This window comes from Oncorhynchus keta, chromosome 18 (genome assembly GCF_023373465.1).
Source record: "Oncorhynchus keta strain PuntledgeMale-10-30-2019 chromosome 18, Oket_V2, whole genome shotgun sequence".
Classification (NCBI taxonomy): Eukaryota; Metazoa; Chordata; class Actinopteri; order Salmoniformes; family Salmonidae; genus Oncorhynchus; species Oncorhynchus keta.
Window position 1 is genome coordinate 27,825,243 of NC_068438.1, and position 16,706 is coordinate 27,841,948.

The 16,706-nt window shown below is 42.6% G+C and overlaps 3 protein-coding genes across 3 annotated transcripts; 1 reads left to right on the plus strand and 2 right to left on the minus strand.

The window, feature by feature from the left end:
• Positions 1-544: 544 nt before the first annotated feature.
• Positions 545-2,378, plus strand: LOC127909028 (uncharacterized). The gene is made up of 5 exons (XM_052468879.1): positions 545-593; positions 928-1,037; positions 1,113-1,658; positions 1,701-1,742; positions 2,163-2,378. The coding sequence occupies exons 1-5, from the start codon at positions 545-547 to the stop codon at positions 2,304-2,306; spliced, it is 891 nt and encodes a 296-aa protein (XP_052324839.1). The 3' UTR covers positions 2,307-2,378.
• An 83-nt stretch (positions 2,379-2,461) lies between these two features.
• On the minus strand, positions 2,462-6,064 carry LOC118370741 (dehydrogenase/reductase SDR family member 13-like). The gene is made up of 5 exons (XM_052467783.1): positions 5,803-6,064; positions 5,568-5,686; positions 5,296-5,419; positions 3,874-4,200; positions 2,462-2,947 (listed from the first exon to the last, which is right to left on the minus strand). The coding sequence occupies exons 1-5, from the start codon at positions 5,927-5,929 to the stop codon at positions 2,688-2,690; spliced, it is 957 nt and encodes a 318-aa protein (XP_052323743.1). The 5' UTR covers positions 5,930-6,064; the 3' UTR covers positions 2,462-2,687.
• A 2,456-nt stretch (positions 6,065-8,520) lies between these two features.
• Positions 8,521-12,325, minus strand: LOC118370740 (dehydrogenase/reductase SDR family member 13-like). Its single transcript, XM_035755851.2, has 5 exons — positions 12,083-12,325; positions 11,023-11,141; positions 10,748-10,871; positions 10,134-10,460; positions 8,521-9,739 (listed from the first exon to the last, which is right to left on the minus strand). Exons 1-5 carry the CDS (start codon positions 12,207-12,209, stop codon positions 9,480-9,482), a joined length of 957 nt encoding a protein of 318 aa, XP_035611744.1. The 5' UTR covers positions 12,210-12,325; the 3' UTR covers positions 8,521-9,479.
• Between the last annotated feature and the right edge of the window lie 4,381 nt (positions 12,326-16,706).

Sequence of the window (16,706 nt, forward strand, 5' to 3'; positions counted from 1 at the left end):
GTCAAGGTCCTCGACAACCTTGCTCCAAGCAACAACTGCAAGGAAGGAACAGCATGGTAAATGGCAGTTTCTACAAGAGCAGTGATATGCTACTGCCCCCTGGTGTACAAGGAAAACATGACAGCCACACAGGGGCATGAACACCACCTACCTGTTCATTGTACACACAGACATACACACATACTATGTTTTCAGTCAGAAGCAGAAAGACTATTTGCCATTCTATAAAATTGTTGGAAGATTATCATTTTTGTATGTATATCATTGATAGATTGAAATGTGTAATATATTCTGTTGTGATCTAAAAACAAAAAGTATTTCAAAAAAGAAATGTGTAACATACTGTATCTTCACAATTCACATAGTTAATGGAAAACTAAAGATTAGATAAAGCCTGTAAAAGTTGTGTGTTTCAACAGAAATGTATACATAACACTTGTGTTTGTTTAATAAGTAACCTCCAAAGAAAGTCCATCCTTATAATCTGTATGGAACCCAACCCAAGTAGTACTCCTATCTTTTGCTGAACACATGGCGTGTCATAATGACCGAGCAGAATGACTGGCAGTTCCTTCAGTTTCTGCAAGTTCATGGTGAGTATGTAAGTGTAGCTACCCAGTCACAGTGAATGTTATGAATGACCTGACTGACAACTGTGGGAAAGTTCAGTCATTAGTCATCAATCCCTAATCTATGACATTGTGCCACAAAACCAATGTAAATCTTTCTCATTAAAAGCACACAAGTATAAACATATATCAGTACAGCACTTTCTTCTTCAGAAAACATTCCTCCACTGAATATTGTGAGACAAGCACATGGTATAAGTCCATCTTTGGACCTGTATTAAGGCCTCCTTCAAAAAGGCACATCAGTCATCCGAAAGTGACTTTGTTCACTGGATGTGTTATCCCTCTGTGCTGTTAGTTCACTGGAAGAGTTATCCCTCTGTGCTGTTAGTTCACTGGAAGTGTTATCCCTCTGTGCTGTTAAAGGTGTTTGTTCACTGGAAGTGTTATCCCTCTGTGCTGTTAAAGGTGTTTGTTCACTGGAAGTGTTATCCCTCTGTGCTGTTTGTTCACTGGAAGTGTTATCCCTCTGTGCTGTTAAAGGTGTTTGTTCACTGGAAGTGTTATCCCTCTGTGCTGTTAAAGGTGTTTGTTCACTGGAAGTGTTATCCCTCTGTGCTGTTAAAGGTGTTTGTTCACTGGAAGTGTTATCCCTCTGTGCTGTTAAAGGTGTTTGTTCACTGGAAGTGTTATCCCTCTGTGCTGTTAAAGGTGTTTGTTCACTGGAAGTGTTATCCCTCTGTGCTGTTAAAGGTGTTTGTTCACTGGAAGTGTTATCCCTCTGTGCTGTTAAAGGTGTTTGTTCACTGGAAGTGTTATCCCTCTGTGCTGTTAAAGGTGTTTGTTCACTGGAAGTGTTATCCCTCTGTGCTGTTAAAGGTGTTTGTTCACTGGAAGTGTTATCCCTCTGTGCTGTTAAAGGTGTTTGTTCACTGGAAGTGTTATCCCTCTGTGCTGTTAAAGGTGTTTGTTCACTGGAAGTGTTATCCCTCTGTGCTGTTAAAGGTGTTTGTTCACTGGAAGTGTTATCCCTCTGTGCTGTTAAAGGTGTTTGTTCACTGGAAGTGTTATCCCTCTGTGCTGTTAAAGGTGTTTGTTCACTGGAAGTGTTGTCCCTCTGTGCTGTTAAAGGTGTTTGTTCACTGGAAGTGTTATCCCTCTGTGCTGTTAAAGGTGTTAGTTCACTGGAAGTGTTATCCCTCTGTGCTGTTAAAGGTGTTAGTTCACTGGAAGTGTTATCCCTCTGTGCTGTTAAAGGTGTTTGTTCACTGGAAGTGTTATCCCTCTGTGCTGTTAAAGGTGTTAGTTCACTGGAAGTGTTATCCCTCTGTGCTGTTAAAGGTGTTAGTTCACTGGAAGTGTTATCCCTCTGTGCTGTTAAAGGTGTTTGTTCACTGGAAGTGTTGTCCCTCTGTGCTGTTAAAGGTGTTTGTTCACTGGAAGTGTTATCCCTCTGTGCTGTTAAAGGTGTTAGTTCACTGGAAGTGTTATCCCTCTGTGCTGTTAAAGGTGTTAGTTCACTGGAAGTGTTATCCCTCTGTGCTGTTAAAGGTGTTAGTTCACTGGAAGTGTTATCCCTCTGTGCTGTTAAAGGTGTTTGTTCACTGGAAGTGTTATCCCTCTGTGCTGTTAAAGGTGTTTGTTCACTGGAAGTGTTATCCCTCTGTGCTGTTAAAGGTGTTAGTTCACTGGAAGTGTTATCCCTCTGTGCTGTTAAAGGCCACTGGACCCGAATAGGCAAAGTGAGAGCGAGGACTCCTTCCATCCGTGCAAAAATACAATTGTGAAGTAGTGGTGTAGGAGGACATTATATTAATCACCTGGAATCATTTGTTTATTAACAAAGTCTATTAACTGACATTGCTGACTAAGATCAAGAAATGGTCATTAGAAACGGAACGTAAGTGTTTAATAACATTGTGAATTAAATTAATTCCAATATACAAAGCAAAATCATAAGTTACAAGGCATCATTGGTGATAACAAGGCATTAGTCAGAGAGAGAGAGAGAGATATATATATATATATAACGGACATTATTTACCATTGTTAGAGTGGAGAGTTCAATATCTTGTCAGTATATTCCAAAATCTTTTCCATGGCTAGAATCCCAGTCTCTCAGGATAGGTTGGATAGCCTCTCACTCACCTCCCACAGCTTCCTAGCCAAAGCATCGTCCCGCCCCTTGGCGCCTACTTCCTGTAGAGCACATGAAGAGAAGTAGCGTCCACTCAGCGGCTCGATCCCCTCTTGGAGGGCACAGTGTAGGGTAGTCTGGGCTCCCCTCTCAGCATCCATGAAGAAAAGCTTAGAGATGGGCTCCAGAAAGAGCCTCTGCCATAGTTTCAGGTTGCGACCAAACTCAGTGTGAATGACCCCTAAATGACAAATGGTAATTTAGTATGGGATAGGATGGAATAGAATAAACCACATTGTCTGCAATGTTTTGAAAACACAGTACTGCTGTGTAAAAACACACTATACAATACACACTTAACACATACTAGCCATCTGAAACATCAAACAGTCTGCATATAGATTACAGAAAAGCTCAAATGTAAAACCAAGTAAGAAGGATCCCTTCTAGGTTCTCCAAGGCAGAGCAACTGACCTGGGTGGAGGCTGTAGGTGGAGAGAAACTGACCTGGGTGGAGGCTGTAGGTGGAGAGAAACTGACCTGGGTGGAGGCTGTAGGTGGAGAGCAACTGACCTGGGTAGAGGCTGTAGGTGGAGAGAAACTGACCTGGGTGGAGGCTGTAGGTGGAGAGAAACTGACCTGGGTGGAGGCTGTAGGTGGAGAGCAACTGACCTGGGTGGAGGCTGTAGGTGGAGAGCTACTGACCTGGGTGGAGGCTGTAGGTGGAGAGCAACTGACCTGGGTGGAGGCTGTAGGTGGAGAGCAACTGACCTGGGTGGAGGCTGTAGGTGGAGAGCAACTGACCTGGGTGGAGGCTGTAGGTGGAGAGCAACTGACCTGGGTGGAGGCTGTAGGTGGAGAGCTACTGACCTGGGTGGAGGCTGTAGGTGGAGAGCAACTGACCTGGGTGGAGGCTGTAGGTGGAGAGCAACTGACCTGGGTGGAGGCTGTAGGTGGAGAGCAACTGACCTGGGTGGAGGCTGTAGGTGGAGAGCAACTGACCTGGGTGGAGGCTGTAGGTGGAGAGCAACTGACCTGCGTGGAGGCTGTAGGTGGAGAGCAACTGACCTGCGTGGAGGCTGTAGGTGGAGAGCAACTGACCTGGGTGGAGGCTGTAGGTGGAGAGCAACTGACCTGGGTGGAGGCTGTAGGTGGAGAGCTACTGACCTGGGTGGAGGCTGTAGGTGGTAACGCTGGTCCCCTCCAGGCGGTTGGCCAGCTCCCGGGTGAAGAGCACGTTGCACAGCTTGCTGTGGCAGTAGGCCCTGAAGTTATGCCAGGTGGACTGGCCTGACACCAGGTCCTTGTGGGTACCCAGGAGGGCAAAGTTGACAGAGCCTAGTCGGTGTAGGAGAGCCGACACGTTGACAACACGACTAGGGCCACACTCCTTCAGCCGGTCCAGCAGCAAGCAGGTCAACAGGAAGTGGCCTAAGTGGTTTACCCCAAACACCATGCCGAACCCATCCTCAGTGTAGCCAGGCCCCAGCATTCCTGAAACAAATCACATTTTATTGGTCACATTCGCCGAATACAACAGGTATAGAGAGTACCTTGAAATGCTTACTTATGAGCCCATTCCCAACAATGTAGAGCTAAAAAGTAAGAAAAATATTTGCTAAATAAAAAAAGGAAATAGTAACACAAAATAACAATAACGAGGCTATTTAAAAGGAGTACCAGTACTGAGTCAATGTGGAGGCTATTTAAAAGGAGTACCAGTACTGAGTCAATGTGGAGGCTATTTAAAAGGAGTACCAGTACTGAGTCAATGTGGAGGCTATTTAAAAGGAGTAGCAGTACTGAGTCAATGTGGAGGCTATTTAAAAGGAGTACCAGTACTGAGTCAATGTGGAGGCTATTTAAAAGGAGTACCAGTACTGAGTCAATGTGGAGGCTATTTAAAAGGAGTAGCAGTACTGAGTCAATGTGGAGGCTATTTAAAAGGAGTAGCAGTACTGAGTCAATGTGGAGGCTATTTAAAAGGAGTACCAGTACTGAGTCAATGTGGAGGCTATTTAAAAGGAGTACCAGTACTGAGTCAATGTGGAGGCTATTCAAAAGGAGTACCAGTACTGAGTCAATGTGGAGGCTATTTAAAAGGAGTACCAGTACTGAGTCAATGTGGAGGCTATTTAAAAGGAGTAGCAGTACTGAGTCAATGTGGAGGCTATTTAAAAGGAGTAGCAGTACTGAGTCAATGTGGAGGCTATTTAAAAGGAGTACCAGTACTGAGTCAATGTGGAGGCTATTTAAAAGGAGTAGCAGTACTGAGTCAATGTGGAGGCTATTTAAAAGGAGTAGAAGTACTGAGTCAATGTGGAGGCTATTTAAAAGGAGTACCAGTACTGAGTCAATGTGCAGAGGTATGAGGTAGTTGAGGTCATTCAAGGTGACAGACAGTGAGACCAGAGACAGGGAGTAAGGCTACACATAATGTCCAAGTATTTCTATATTTGTCTTAAAATGTGTGTATTATTTTATCCATAGGGTAAGAAGAGATGTTAATTCAATAGGGTTCACTGAATAGAGAAAGTGTGTTTTATGTATTGGGAATGAATGTTTACATTCCCTCTTTCTCTGCCATACCTGCATTGTTGATGAGCAGGTCCAGTCTGAGTTCAGTCTTCAGGAAGGTTTCAGCAAAGGAGCGAACAGACTTCAGACTGCCCAGATCCAGATGCATGAACACCACCTCATTGCTCCCACTCTCCTATAGAACAGAGGAGGAATCAAACAGTGGATTTCCAACACCATACATTTTCACACAGGGCAAACAAATCCCTGATCAGTATGTATTGAGATGGCTATGCCACAACATAATATTTGGATTATTATGTTATCAATAAGGCTCCTCTAACCCTTCTGATATCATAGACAGCAGCCTCAGCTTTCTGTTTGCTGCGGCAGGCAAGGATGACCCTGGCACCTCTCTTGGCCAAATCCAAAGCAGTAGCCTTTCCAATACCAGTGTTACTCCCTAGGGAACAACAAAACACATGTTAATGTAAAGGTCTTCCACGTGAAACGTGCGCACACTAAATCAGTCCCCATCACACAGTAAGGCAGTAAGGCAACAAAATGTGCCTAACTAACCAGTTACAATAGCAGTCTTTCCTTTAAGTGTCACAGAGCTCGTGCATCTTGATCCTCTGATCACATTGTAATAAAGTATCAAATACAACGCAATTCCTACTGCCAGAATAGATAGCAAAACGGACATTATTACAGTACCGAGCGTTGTTTCCGAATTCGGGAATGTAATTTAGTTTGAAAGCTATCAAAGTTCAGCTGGCTAACATACGGCATGTGTTGTTTTTGTTTTTATTACGCCCTCAACAGCTTCCGGGTTTAATTTATACCTGCAGTATGGAAGTATTCCACCAGATGTCGTTTTTGTAATCTACATGAAAATCGGCTCCATATTGAGGGCATAGATCAACTTTCGGAGTGAAAATGGAATCCGAGATCAACATCTCAGATTTTAAAAATAAAAATAAAAACATTAATTAAAAAAACATGCCAATACATGATCACTACATATTAACTACGCTTGAATTGCCCTGCCAATGTTGTTCTTCTCAGGCCATTTTTAAATTTTAAAAATGTAGGTAGGCCTATATGATCACACTAGTAATATATAAGTTGTGGTATTGCTTGTGAGCCGAGTGAGCATAATAAATCGGTGTTTTACTGTACAGATGGCCAGCATTTGATGGTCAGTCTGGGGGGAAGGAGGGAGCAGCCGTGAAGCTGCACCTCACCCGACTCACCGTCCCTCCTCTCTTCCTCCCTCGACCGAGGAAATCGGACAGTCTTCCAGTTCCAGTTGATGACTCAACTGCATACATTTTGCCTCATGCAGCAATTAATGTTGTTACTCCTATGACCAGAGAAATTGTACTATTCCTCGATATTAAAAAAGACAAATAACCCCGAAAGCCTATCGAAACGCACATTTTATGGCTTATAAAACTGTTGAACAAAGTCTTGACAGTGCTAACAATTTAAACATGAATTTACTAATTAAAAACTATATTTGCTCTATTCGTTTAGTCTCTAGTCAATGGCACAAGAAAAGTGCAGACACGGTGATCTGAGCTATGTTTGGCGAGCGGTAGATAATAGGTCCACTTGATATGCTCTCTGGGCCTGCCGGGTAAACGGAGTTATATCTTGAGAAACATGAAATTGTTCAACATGGGAACATTTTGCCTTCCGGGCGCAAGCCTTTTTCATAACAAATGTTTGGTGATCGACTAGGAATGGTTTGGTGACCACTGTAAATCTAAACCATTTATTGGCACTAGTAGTTTACTTCCTCTTTAGGCCTCTCAATCACAAATGATTCATACATTATTACATATTTTGCAAGCCTGTTTTTTAAAGGTGTAAAGTAATTAATTGCAACTACTCTCGTTACTGTAATTGAGCAGTTGTTCTGAGTACTTGTACATTTTAAAGTAGTTTTAAAAGTTAGTAATTTTACCTCTACTTGAGTAAAATTGTATTAAACTGTACAACTACTTGAGTAGGATATTTCAGTACTCTTTCCACCACTGATGACGAATGAGTGAAAGAGGGAGTTTGTGCAGTGAGTTTGGGTGAGGGAGTGAGTGAAAGAGGGAGTTTGTGCAGTGAGTTTGGGTGAGGGAGTGAGTGAAAGAGGGAGTTTGTGCAGTGAGTTTGGGTGAGGGAGTGAGTGAAAGAGGGAGTTTGTGCAGTGAGTTTGGGTGAGGGAGTGAGTGAAAGAGGGAGTTTGTGCAGTGAGTTTGGGTGAGGGAGTGAGTGAAAGAGGGAGTTTGTGCAGTGAGTTTGGGTGAGGGAGTGAGTGAAAGAGGGAGTTTGTGCAGTGAGTTTGGGTGAGGGAGTGAGTGAAAAAGGGAGTTTGTGCAGTGAGTTTGGGTGAGGGAGTGAGTGAAAGAGGGAGTTTGTGCAGTGAGTTTGGGTGAGGGAGTGAGTGAAAGAGGGAGTTTGTGCAGTGAGTTTGGGTGAGGGAGTGAGTGAAAAAGGGAGTTTGTGCAGTGAGTTTGGGTGAGGGAGTGAGTGAAAGAGGGAGTTTGTGCAGTGAGTTTGGGTGAGGGAGTGAGTGAAAAAGGGAGTTTGTGCAGTGAGTTTGGGTGAGGGAGTGAGTGAAAGAGGGAGTTTGTGCAGTGAGTTTGGGTGAGGGAGTGAGTGAAAGAGGGAGTTTGTGCAGTGAGTTTGGGTGAGGGAGTGAGTGAAAGAGGGAGTTTGTGCAGTGAGTTTGGGTGAGGGAGTGAGTGAAAAAGGGAGTTTGTGGAGTGAGTTTGGGTGAGGGAGTGAGTGAAAGAGGGAGTTTGTGCACTGAGTTTGGGTGAGGGAGTGAGTGAAAGAGGGAGTTTGTGCAGTGAGTTTGGATGAGGGAGTGAGTGAAAGAGGGAGTTTGGGTGAGGGAATGAGTGAGAGGGAGTTTGTGCAGTGAGTTTGGGTGAGGGAGTGAGGGGCAGCAGGGTAGCCTAGTGGTTAGAGCGTTGGACTAGTAACCGAAAGGTTGCAAGTTCAAATCCCTGAGCTGACAAGGTACAAATCTGTCGTTCTGCCCCTGAACAGGCAGTTAAACCAATGTTCCTAGGCTGTCATTGAAAATAAGAATTTGTTCTTAACTGACTTGCCTAGTTAAATAAAATTAAAAAAGAGGGAGTTTGTGGAGGGAGTGAGTGAAAGAGGGAGTTTGTGCAGGGAGTGAGTGAAAGGAGTTTGTGCAGTGAGTTTGGGTGAGTGAGGAAAGGGTGAGTGAGTGAATGTCAGCCGGTCCCATTAACAGTAATAGAAGGATGAATGAGGGACTCTGAATGGTTGAAAGAATTAGACATGTTTATTTCTGGAGGCTGAAATATATTGACATCTGGAAACTTTGTTTATGCACTTTATTTTGTATAGTTAAAAAAAACAAATTCAATACATTTGAATTGCTTTGAATGTTTGTATTAAAATGTTAATCATTTTACGTACATATGTGACTTATAATTCAGAAAATAAATTAACTGAGTTCCTCCTCTACATTCATTGCCTCTATTCCTTTTTCAATTGAATGCAAGGAAAATGTGTAACAATATTCAGGTAACCTTAGCAAAATTAGATAATGATCATGGTCAATGTTTATATTTTAAAAGTAACTCAATTCATTTGACTTGAAGTCGTTTTTTTACACCATTCGTTTGACTTCAACTTGAGTAGAAATTGTACTAAAGTAACAGTACTTCTACTTGAGTGAGATATATCTGTACTCTTTTCACCCCTGGTTTTTAATTCAAATGCACATGATCAAGGCAACAAACAGCATCAGCTCCTCGGCCATGTGCACATGATCTTTAACCACGGGGTAACATTATCTAAAATATGAATGGATGCACTGTTCAGTGCTGGCACAATTATTATACAACTAACGAATATACAACAGCCTCATTGAGGAACACATACTTTATTTCCATAAGTCTTGAATTGCCCAGTAGGCCTATGCTTCTTCATCCTTTTTGCCACTTCATGGTTTAATTCATTCCAGCATGCACAGTTTTGGGTGGGTCGTTTAATTATGTTCCAGATATATCTACTAGGGCAGAGTGGAACACCCTAAGGAACCTATGGTAAGAACTTAGAAGTTAATGCACAAGATCAGTCCTATATACTAATCACACGGAGTAAGCACTTTTAGAATTTCTTTGACATGGTTGAATGATTTAAAGGGCAAGTCCACTCAAATGTCAAAAATCATCTTGCACACTGAGGAGAGCTTGAATCACAGTGGGAGGCTTTCACAGGAGTCCACACAGACTCTCACTGACTTCCCATAGCTTCTTGGCCACCGCATCATCTCTGGCCTTAGGATAGACGTTCCTGACTGTACAGTTAGAGAAGTAGCATCCAGACAGGGGCTCCAGGCCCTCCTGCAGGGCACAGTGCAGGGTGGTCTGAGACCCCGCCACAGAGTTCTTGAAGAACAACATTGAGATGGGCTTCAACAGCATTAAAAATGCAGAGTTGGCGTAACGGCCCAGCTCAGTTTCGATTATACCTAGGAGAAAAAGACACAAGCACTAGAGTTAAGTTATTCATCAATAAAAAAATATATATATTTTAGTCAATTAGCAGACACTCTTATCCAGAGCAACTTACATTAGTGCATTCATCTTAAGATAGCGAGGTGAGACAATAACATAATCGCTTAAAAGAGACAGGTTTTAAGACTTTGTCGGAAGATGGCCAAGGAGTCCGCTGTCCTGGCATTATGGGGAGGCTTGTTCCACCATTGGGGTGCCAGGACAGAGAAGAGCTTGGACTGGAACATTAGTCATCTTATTCTACTTTAAATTAAACCAAGAACTAACTTGAAAACTGCATATACCATTACATTCAAAAGTTTTATACATGGTCAAATGAAATTGGACGCCTGACTTAGCAGCACTGACCAGGGTGGAGGCTGTAGCAGGTAACATTTGTGTCCTTCAGTCTCTTGGCCAGCTCATGGGTGAAGACAACGTTACACAGCTTGCTGTTGCAATAGATGTTAAAGACGTCCGTGGCAGACTCGCCAACACCTAACTCCTTGTGAGTGCTCAAGCAGTTGAAATCAATTTTGCCAAAATTATGGCCCAAGGACGCCACGTTGACCACTCGACTCGGACCGCACTCCTTCAGACGGTCCAGAAGCAGGTTGGTCAACAGGAAGTGACCGATGTAGTTGACACCAAACATCATCCCCAAGCCGTCTTCTGTGCTGCCCTGCATGTAAATACCTGAGAGGAAACATGGAAACGAGCCATTATTCATCCATAATCACTTCTATGGGAGGTTGATGGGAGTTCAGGGTGCATCTTAATAGTGTTTAGTAGCCTCATCTCCTCACAGCCTTTCCTTCATCCTGCATTGATGCAAAGGAACAGGACAGGTGTATTGCTTTCACCTGTCATGCCAGTGCAAATAAAGGATAGAGTAGAGGGAAAGGAAGCCGTTTGGGACCATTGAGATACACCCAGAGAGAGAGAGAGAGAGGTCCAACAACACCTCCTCAAGCCTACTTTACCTGCATTGTTGATGAGCAGGTCCAATCTGCGTTCAGTCTTTAGGAAGGTTTCAGCAAAGGAGCGAACAGACTTCAGACTGCCCAGATCCAGATGCATGAACACCACCTCATTGCTCCCACTCTCCTACAGGACACACATTTCTTTGTTACTCAGTCCAAATTTCATTGAACATTTTCCAAATGTCCTCTTTTCACAGCCACCACATGAAGGTTGTGATGAAATAACAAAATCTGCTAATGTAAAGTAGGTCAGAGATTGTTGAATCTCTCCTCACCCTCTTGATGTCAGCGAGCGCAGCCTCAGCTCTCTGTTTGTTGCGGCAGGCCAGGATGACCCTGGCACCTCTCCTGGCCAGATCTAGCGCTGTCATCTTCCCTATGCCTGTGTTACTTCCTGTAGAATTAGTATTATTAGGATTAATGCAATGTAGGGGAGACCGGGAGGAAGAGTAAAAAATATATATATTTATAAACATATTTTACTCTATTGCTCAGAGACCACTTGAACTACGGAAGTCATTTTTTGATATAAGAACTTACATCAGTCTCCTAAACATTCATACCATTTATAGGTCTGTACATAAAACGGTCAGATTACAGATTTAAAATCGGGATGTTACATTTGCCACTGTGCCAGGGGCAATTGTAACACTAGCTAGGGTGAAATGTAACACCAAATAAATAAACCAAATAAACTCCATTAACTTCAAATACATTGTTTATGAATGATTATATACATATAGTATCTAATGATTTTGCAACAAACAATTATTTCTAAGTGCATAACCAATATTTACAGTAACACCCCTATTTGTGGATGGCCATTCGGTTCCTCTCAAAACATCTGATTAGTCTGATTGTGTCCAAATGATACCTGTTTACAGCATATTTACCACTCTACAGGACGACAAGGTGATTTAATGTTAGTTTTGAATAATTGTGGGATAGAAAAAACACACTTTAACCCTAACAAATATTGAGATATTTGCCTGAAACTCTTCAAGCAGGGAGAGAACCTAAATGGGCATTTACTGAGAGAGTTTCATCACTCGTTTGTTTCTGTTTGGAGAAATTCAAGGTGTTACAATTGCCCCCAGTCTCCCCTACAGCTTGCCGCAGAAAGAGTCATTTGTTGAGTTCTATAACCAGGGAAAATGTTTTAAAAAAGGAATAATAATAATAAACAAGTTAAATGAATTTAACAACACTATATATATTAAATTATGTACAGGCAAAGAACATTACATCTACTCAACATTATTACATTACAGTGCCATTAACTTTCCTCCGGTGTCAATGAAGGGAAACACAGAAAGCAGACAAAAACAGGCTCACCTGTTACAATTACAGTTTTCCCGTGCAGTTTCACATTGCTCTTGCAAACTGCCCCTTTGACAAAGATATTATGAAAAATCATATAGCCCACCACTACCATTCCAGCCAAAAGAAGAAACACAGCCATTGAGCTCAGATCCTGTGCAACACTCAGTAAAGAGAATTAATAGAACACACTGCTCACTCCAGAATTTCTTACTGCACACTTATTCTCATGGTTACTCTATTGCGCAAAGAGCTCTACTTCCTGTTGAGTTCCGAGAAAGCCTAAACCACACCCCTTTGGACTGCACAGGCACATTTGAGTTTTTTTCCCCCTTCTTTTCTTTGTTTGGATTCTTCTACTGAAGCTTTCATGCTGAAATCTCTCTATTTCTGCAGGGCAGGCATAAGTGCTGCCTTAAAATTCTCATTTAGGCTGACAAATTGTTAGGAGGATACTTAGGCAGAAGATATGAATTGTACAGTTTGAGCCATCATGAAACAATCAAGAGCAAACATTCTTAACAGTTTAGGTTTACTTACTGTTTTGTAAGAAATATGAATATAAACATGTCCATAAATGAAATGTCCCATAAATCAATGCTAGGTTCATTCATATATGGTGCATTCAGAAAGCATTCAGACGCCTTGACTTTTCCTACATTTCCTCATTAATCTACACACAGTATCCCCATAATGACAAATCAAAACTTTTTTATTTTAGCAAATTTATTAAACATTAAAAACATATTCAGACCCTTTGCTATGAGACTCAAAATTGATCCTGTTTCCATTGATCATCCTTGAGATGTTTCTACAACTTGATTGGAATCCACCTGTGATAACTTCAATTGATTGGACATGATTTGGAAAGGCACACGTCTATATAACAAGTTCCTGTAATGGACATTTTAATGTCTGTGCTTTTCTTATAACAAATCTCTTTTGTTCTATTCATGTGCTATTCTACAAATCAATTTCTGTGTTCATGCAAGTGGCTGACTGAACGAATCCTCACTATCAGTGGCTTCAATTTTGCAGTAGGCCCAGACCTTGTTTTGAGAATGAAAGAGATCTCCATTTCAAGGTCTCAGCTTAGAGAGAAGAAGCCTTGAGGTATTGGTCGGTCACATGAATGAAACAAAACGGTAATGATTCATTGATTATCCTAAATCATGCAAATATAACTTGTCTGTGAATACCGTATATAAGACAACTGCCTAAGCAGAGATCCTGATGGAGATGTGTACTATGGTGTATTGAGTTGGTTAGAAGCTCTCCAGCGAGCTGACAAATAAAAGACGATTAATTTAGATTGACTTTGAGTGTCTCTGTGTAAAAATTTCAGACAGCCCCACAGTTGACAGTGCATTGTCAGAGCAAAAACCAAGCCATGATGTCGAAGGAATTGTCCGTAGAGCTCCAAGACACGATTATGTCGAGGCACAGATCTGGAGAAGGGACCAACACATTTCTACAGCTTTGCAAGGCCCCAAAGACAGTGGACTGAATCATTCTTAAATGGAAGAAGTTTGGGACCACCAACACTATTCCTAGAGCTGGCAGCCCAGCCAAACTGAGCAAATCAGGGGGAGAAGGGCATTGGTCAGGGAGGTGACCAAGAACCCGATGTTCACTCTGACAGAGCTCCAGAGTTCCTCTGTAGTGATGGGAGAACTTTCCAGAAGTACAAGCATCTCTGCATCACTCTACCAATCAGGACTTTATGGTAGAGTGGCCAGACAGAAACCACTCCTCAGTAAAAGGCACGATAGCCCGCTTGGAGTTGGCCAATACACATCTAAAAGGACTGATTGGTGGAGTGCTAAAGGAGAAACAAGATTCTCTGGTCTGATGAAACCAATATTGAACTATTTGGCCTGAATGCCAAGCATCATGTCTGGAGGAAACCTGGCACCATCCCTGCAGAGAAGCATGGCGGTGTCAGCATCATGCTGTGGGGATGTTTTTCAGCGGCAGGGACTGGGAGACTAGTCAGGATCGAGGGAAAGATGAACGCCTCAAACTAGAGAGATCCTTGATGAAATCTTGCTCCAGAGCATTCAGGACCTCAGACAGGGCAAAGTTTCACCTTCCAACAGGACAATGACCCCCAGCACAAGGTCAAAACAACGCAGGAGTGGCTTCGGGACAAGTCTATGAATGTCCTTGAGTGGCCCAGCCAGAGCCCAGACTTGATTAAGCTCAGAACATGATTAAACATCCCTGGAGACCTGAAAATAGCTCTGGTGACACTCCCCATTCAACCTGACAGAGCTTGAGAGGATCTGCAGCGAAGAATGAGAGAAACTTCCCAAATACAGTTGTGCCAAGCTTGTACCGTCATACCCAAGAAGATTTGAGGCTATAATCACTGCCAAAGGTGCTTCAACTAAGTACTGAGTAAAGGGTCTCAATACTTATGTAAATGTGATATAATGTTTTTTATTTTTAATACAGTTGCAAAAAAATCTACAAACTCGTTTTTGCTTTGTCATTTTGGGATATTGTGTGTAGATTGAGGGATTGAGGGGAAAAAACAATGTAATACATATTAGGATGTGACGTAACAAAAATGTAGAATCAAATCAAGTGGCCTGAATACTTTCCGAATGCACTTCTATGTACGTACATTTTATAAAGGATAACCCAAAAAAGTAGTTTGGAAAAAACACAGGATATTGGATAGTAGCTTGCAGTCCAGTTAAAACTGCTGAGTTAGAGTGAGTTTCTTAAGATGATAGCCCACTCAGACTCTCACTGACTTCCCATAGCTTCTTGGCCACCACATCATCTCTGGCCTTAGGATAGAGGTTCCTGACTGTACAGTTAGAGAAGTAGCATCCAGACAGGGGCTCCAGGCCCTCCTGCAGGGCACAGTGCAGGGTGCTCTGAGACCCCGCCACAGAGTTCTTGAAAAAGAACATGAAAAAAGGCTTCATCAGCAACATGGCCACCTTGTTGATGCCGCGAGTCAGCTCAGAGTTGATGGCTCCTGAAAAACTAAATAATGTCCCTGTAGGTTAAAACTTTGCATGCCAATACATTTACTATTCAGCCACCTGGGGATGCAAAAACAAATACTGCATTTCAACAGATCAATACAGGACAACTCATTCTAATCTATACTTGGGCAATCTTTCATACATACGGAGGTGTAGTGTACTGACCTGGGTGGAGGGTGTAGCAGGTAACGTTTGTGCCGTGTAATCTCTTGGCTAGCTCATGGTTGAAGAGAACATTACACAGCTTGCTGTTGCAGTATGTGGTGAAGACATCCATGAACGAATCACCAACCCCCACCTCCTTGTGAGTGTTCAAACAGTTGAAGTCAATGGTGCCGAAGTTATGACCCACGGACGCCACGTTGACCACTCGACTCTGACCTCACTTATTCAAACGGTCCAAAAGCAGGTTGGTCAACAGGAAGTGACCAATGTGGTTGACACCAAACATCATCCCCAAGCCTTCCTCTGTGGTGCCTGGCATGTAAATACCTGAGACAACAGGGAGGAAAATATTAACATTTTACTTTCCAAAAATGATACCAGCTGCCTCACTTCCAAAAATGTTACACTGGTGTCAGAATTGTGATATTACATGAGTAATATTGGACAGGTGCCATGGTTGGCAGGCTTGGGCAGTTGAGAAAGCAGTCCAGCAAGCTCTTTTGGCTGGATCATAATGTGTAGCCTACAACACCATGGCTGCATGTGAAGGTCTCTGTACACAGGCTCTTGTGAAACTTCATTTAGCACTAACTTCAAGTCCCCCCGGAAAAGGCTGTCTGTACATGACTAAAAGCAATGTCATGGTAGTGTTGTATAAGATCAAGTGTATTGAAAGCTGGTCGTAGCGTTGCTGCAAACAGCCAGTACAAGCCACACCTGCATTGTTGATGAGCAGGTCCAATCTGCGCTCAGTCTTTAGGAAGGTTTCAGCAAAGGAGCGAACAGACTTCAGACTGCCCAGATCCAGATGCATGAACACCACCTCATTGCTCCCACCCTCCTACAGGACACACATTACTTTATTATTTTCATACACACAAATCATAATGAATAAATCCTAAAACTGCTGTAGAAAAAAACAAAAATAACTAGCCATAAACTACTGGTCATTATTATTTTATGGTCAAAGAGTGTTCATTCTCCTCCCACCCTCTTGATGTCAGCGAGCGCAGCCTCAGCTGTTTGCTGTGGCAGGCCAGGATGACTCTAGCACCTCTCCTGGCCAGATCTAGTGCAGTCATCTTCCCTATGCCTGTGTTACTTCCTGCAGTAAGTGGGCATAAACAATTAAAGAAAGGACATGTAAGGGTGAATAATATAAGTTTATGATAGTCTTTAATTTATGCAGAAGATCAAAAATAAATGCAATCCCCGACTACTACACAGAGAACAAACAAAAAGGCATCCTTGTCTCCCGTGTGAAAACACCTTTGCTTTCAAGAGTGTGCGCAAACTAATTTGTACTCATGGGAGAGCCCCTGTGAAAATATCCCACCCCTCTTATCAGCTACAAGATCAAGATGCTTTGAGTTTCTGTAGTGATTGTGCAACTGGATAAACCAGTCTCTACTCTCTCAGGGCAAGGGAACAGTTCAAAATAGTCTAATAGGAGATTGTTTTACCATTAGACC

What these genes read in the sequence shown, in the direction of transcription:
- LOC118370740 (XM_035755851.2), bottom strand. Translation starts at nt 12,209, where the DNA reads ATGGCTGTGTTTCTTCTTTTGGCTGGAATGGTAGTGGTGGGCTATATG. An exon ending in CCTGCTCATCAACAATGCAG is followed by an intron (nt 10,461 to 10,747) that starts GTAAAGTAGGCT and finishes GTTTCCTCTCAG; the next exon opens with GTATTTACATGCAGGGCAGC. An exon ending in CTGCTACAGCCTCCACCCTG is followed by an intron (nt 9,740 to 10,133) that starts GTCAGTGCTGCT and finishes TTTTTCTCCTAG; the next exon opens with GTATAATCGAAACTGAGCTG.
- LOC127909028 (XM_052468879.1), top strand. Translation starts at nt 545, where the DNA reads ATGACCGAGCAGAATGACTGGCAGTTCCTTCAGTTTCTGCAAGTTCAT. An exon ending in ATCCCTCTGTGCTGTTAAAG is followed by an intron (nt 1,038 to 1,112) that starts GTGTTTGTTCAC and finishes GTGCTGTTAAAG; the next exon opens with GTGTTTGTTCACTGGAAGTG. An exon ending in ATCCCTCTGTGCTGTTAAAG is followed by an intron (nt 1,743 to 2,162) that starts GTGTTAGTTCAC and finishes GTGCTGTTAAAG; the next exon opens with GTGTTTGTTCACTGGAAGTG.
- LOC118370741 (XM_052467783.1), bottom strand. Translation starts at nt 5,929, where the DNA reads ATGTCCGTTTTGCTATCTATTCTGGCAGTAGGAATTGCGTTGTATTTG. An exon ending in CCTGCTCATCAACAATGCAG is followed by an intron (nt 4,201 to 5,295) that starts GTATGGCAGAGA and finishes GATTTGTTTCAG; the next exon opens with GAATGCTGGGGCCTGGCTAC. An exon ending in CACCTACAGCCTCCACCCAG is followed by an intron (nt 2,948 to 3,873) that starts GTCAGTAGCTCT and finishes TTTGTCATTTAG; the next exon opens with GGGTCATTCACACTGAGTTT.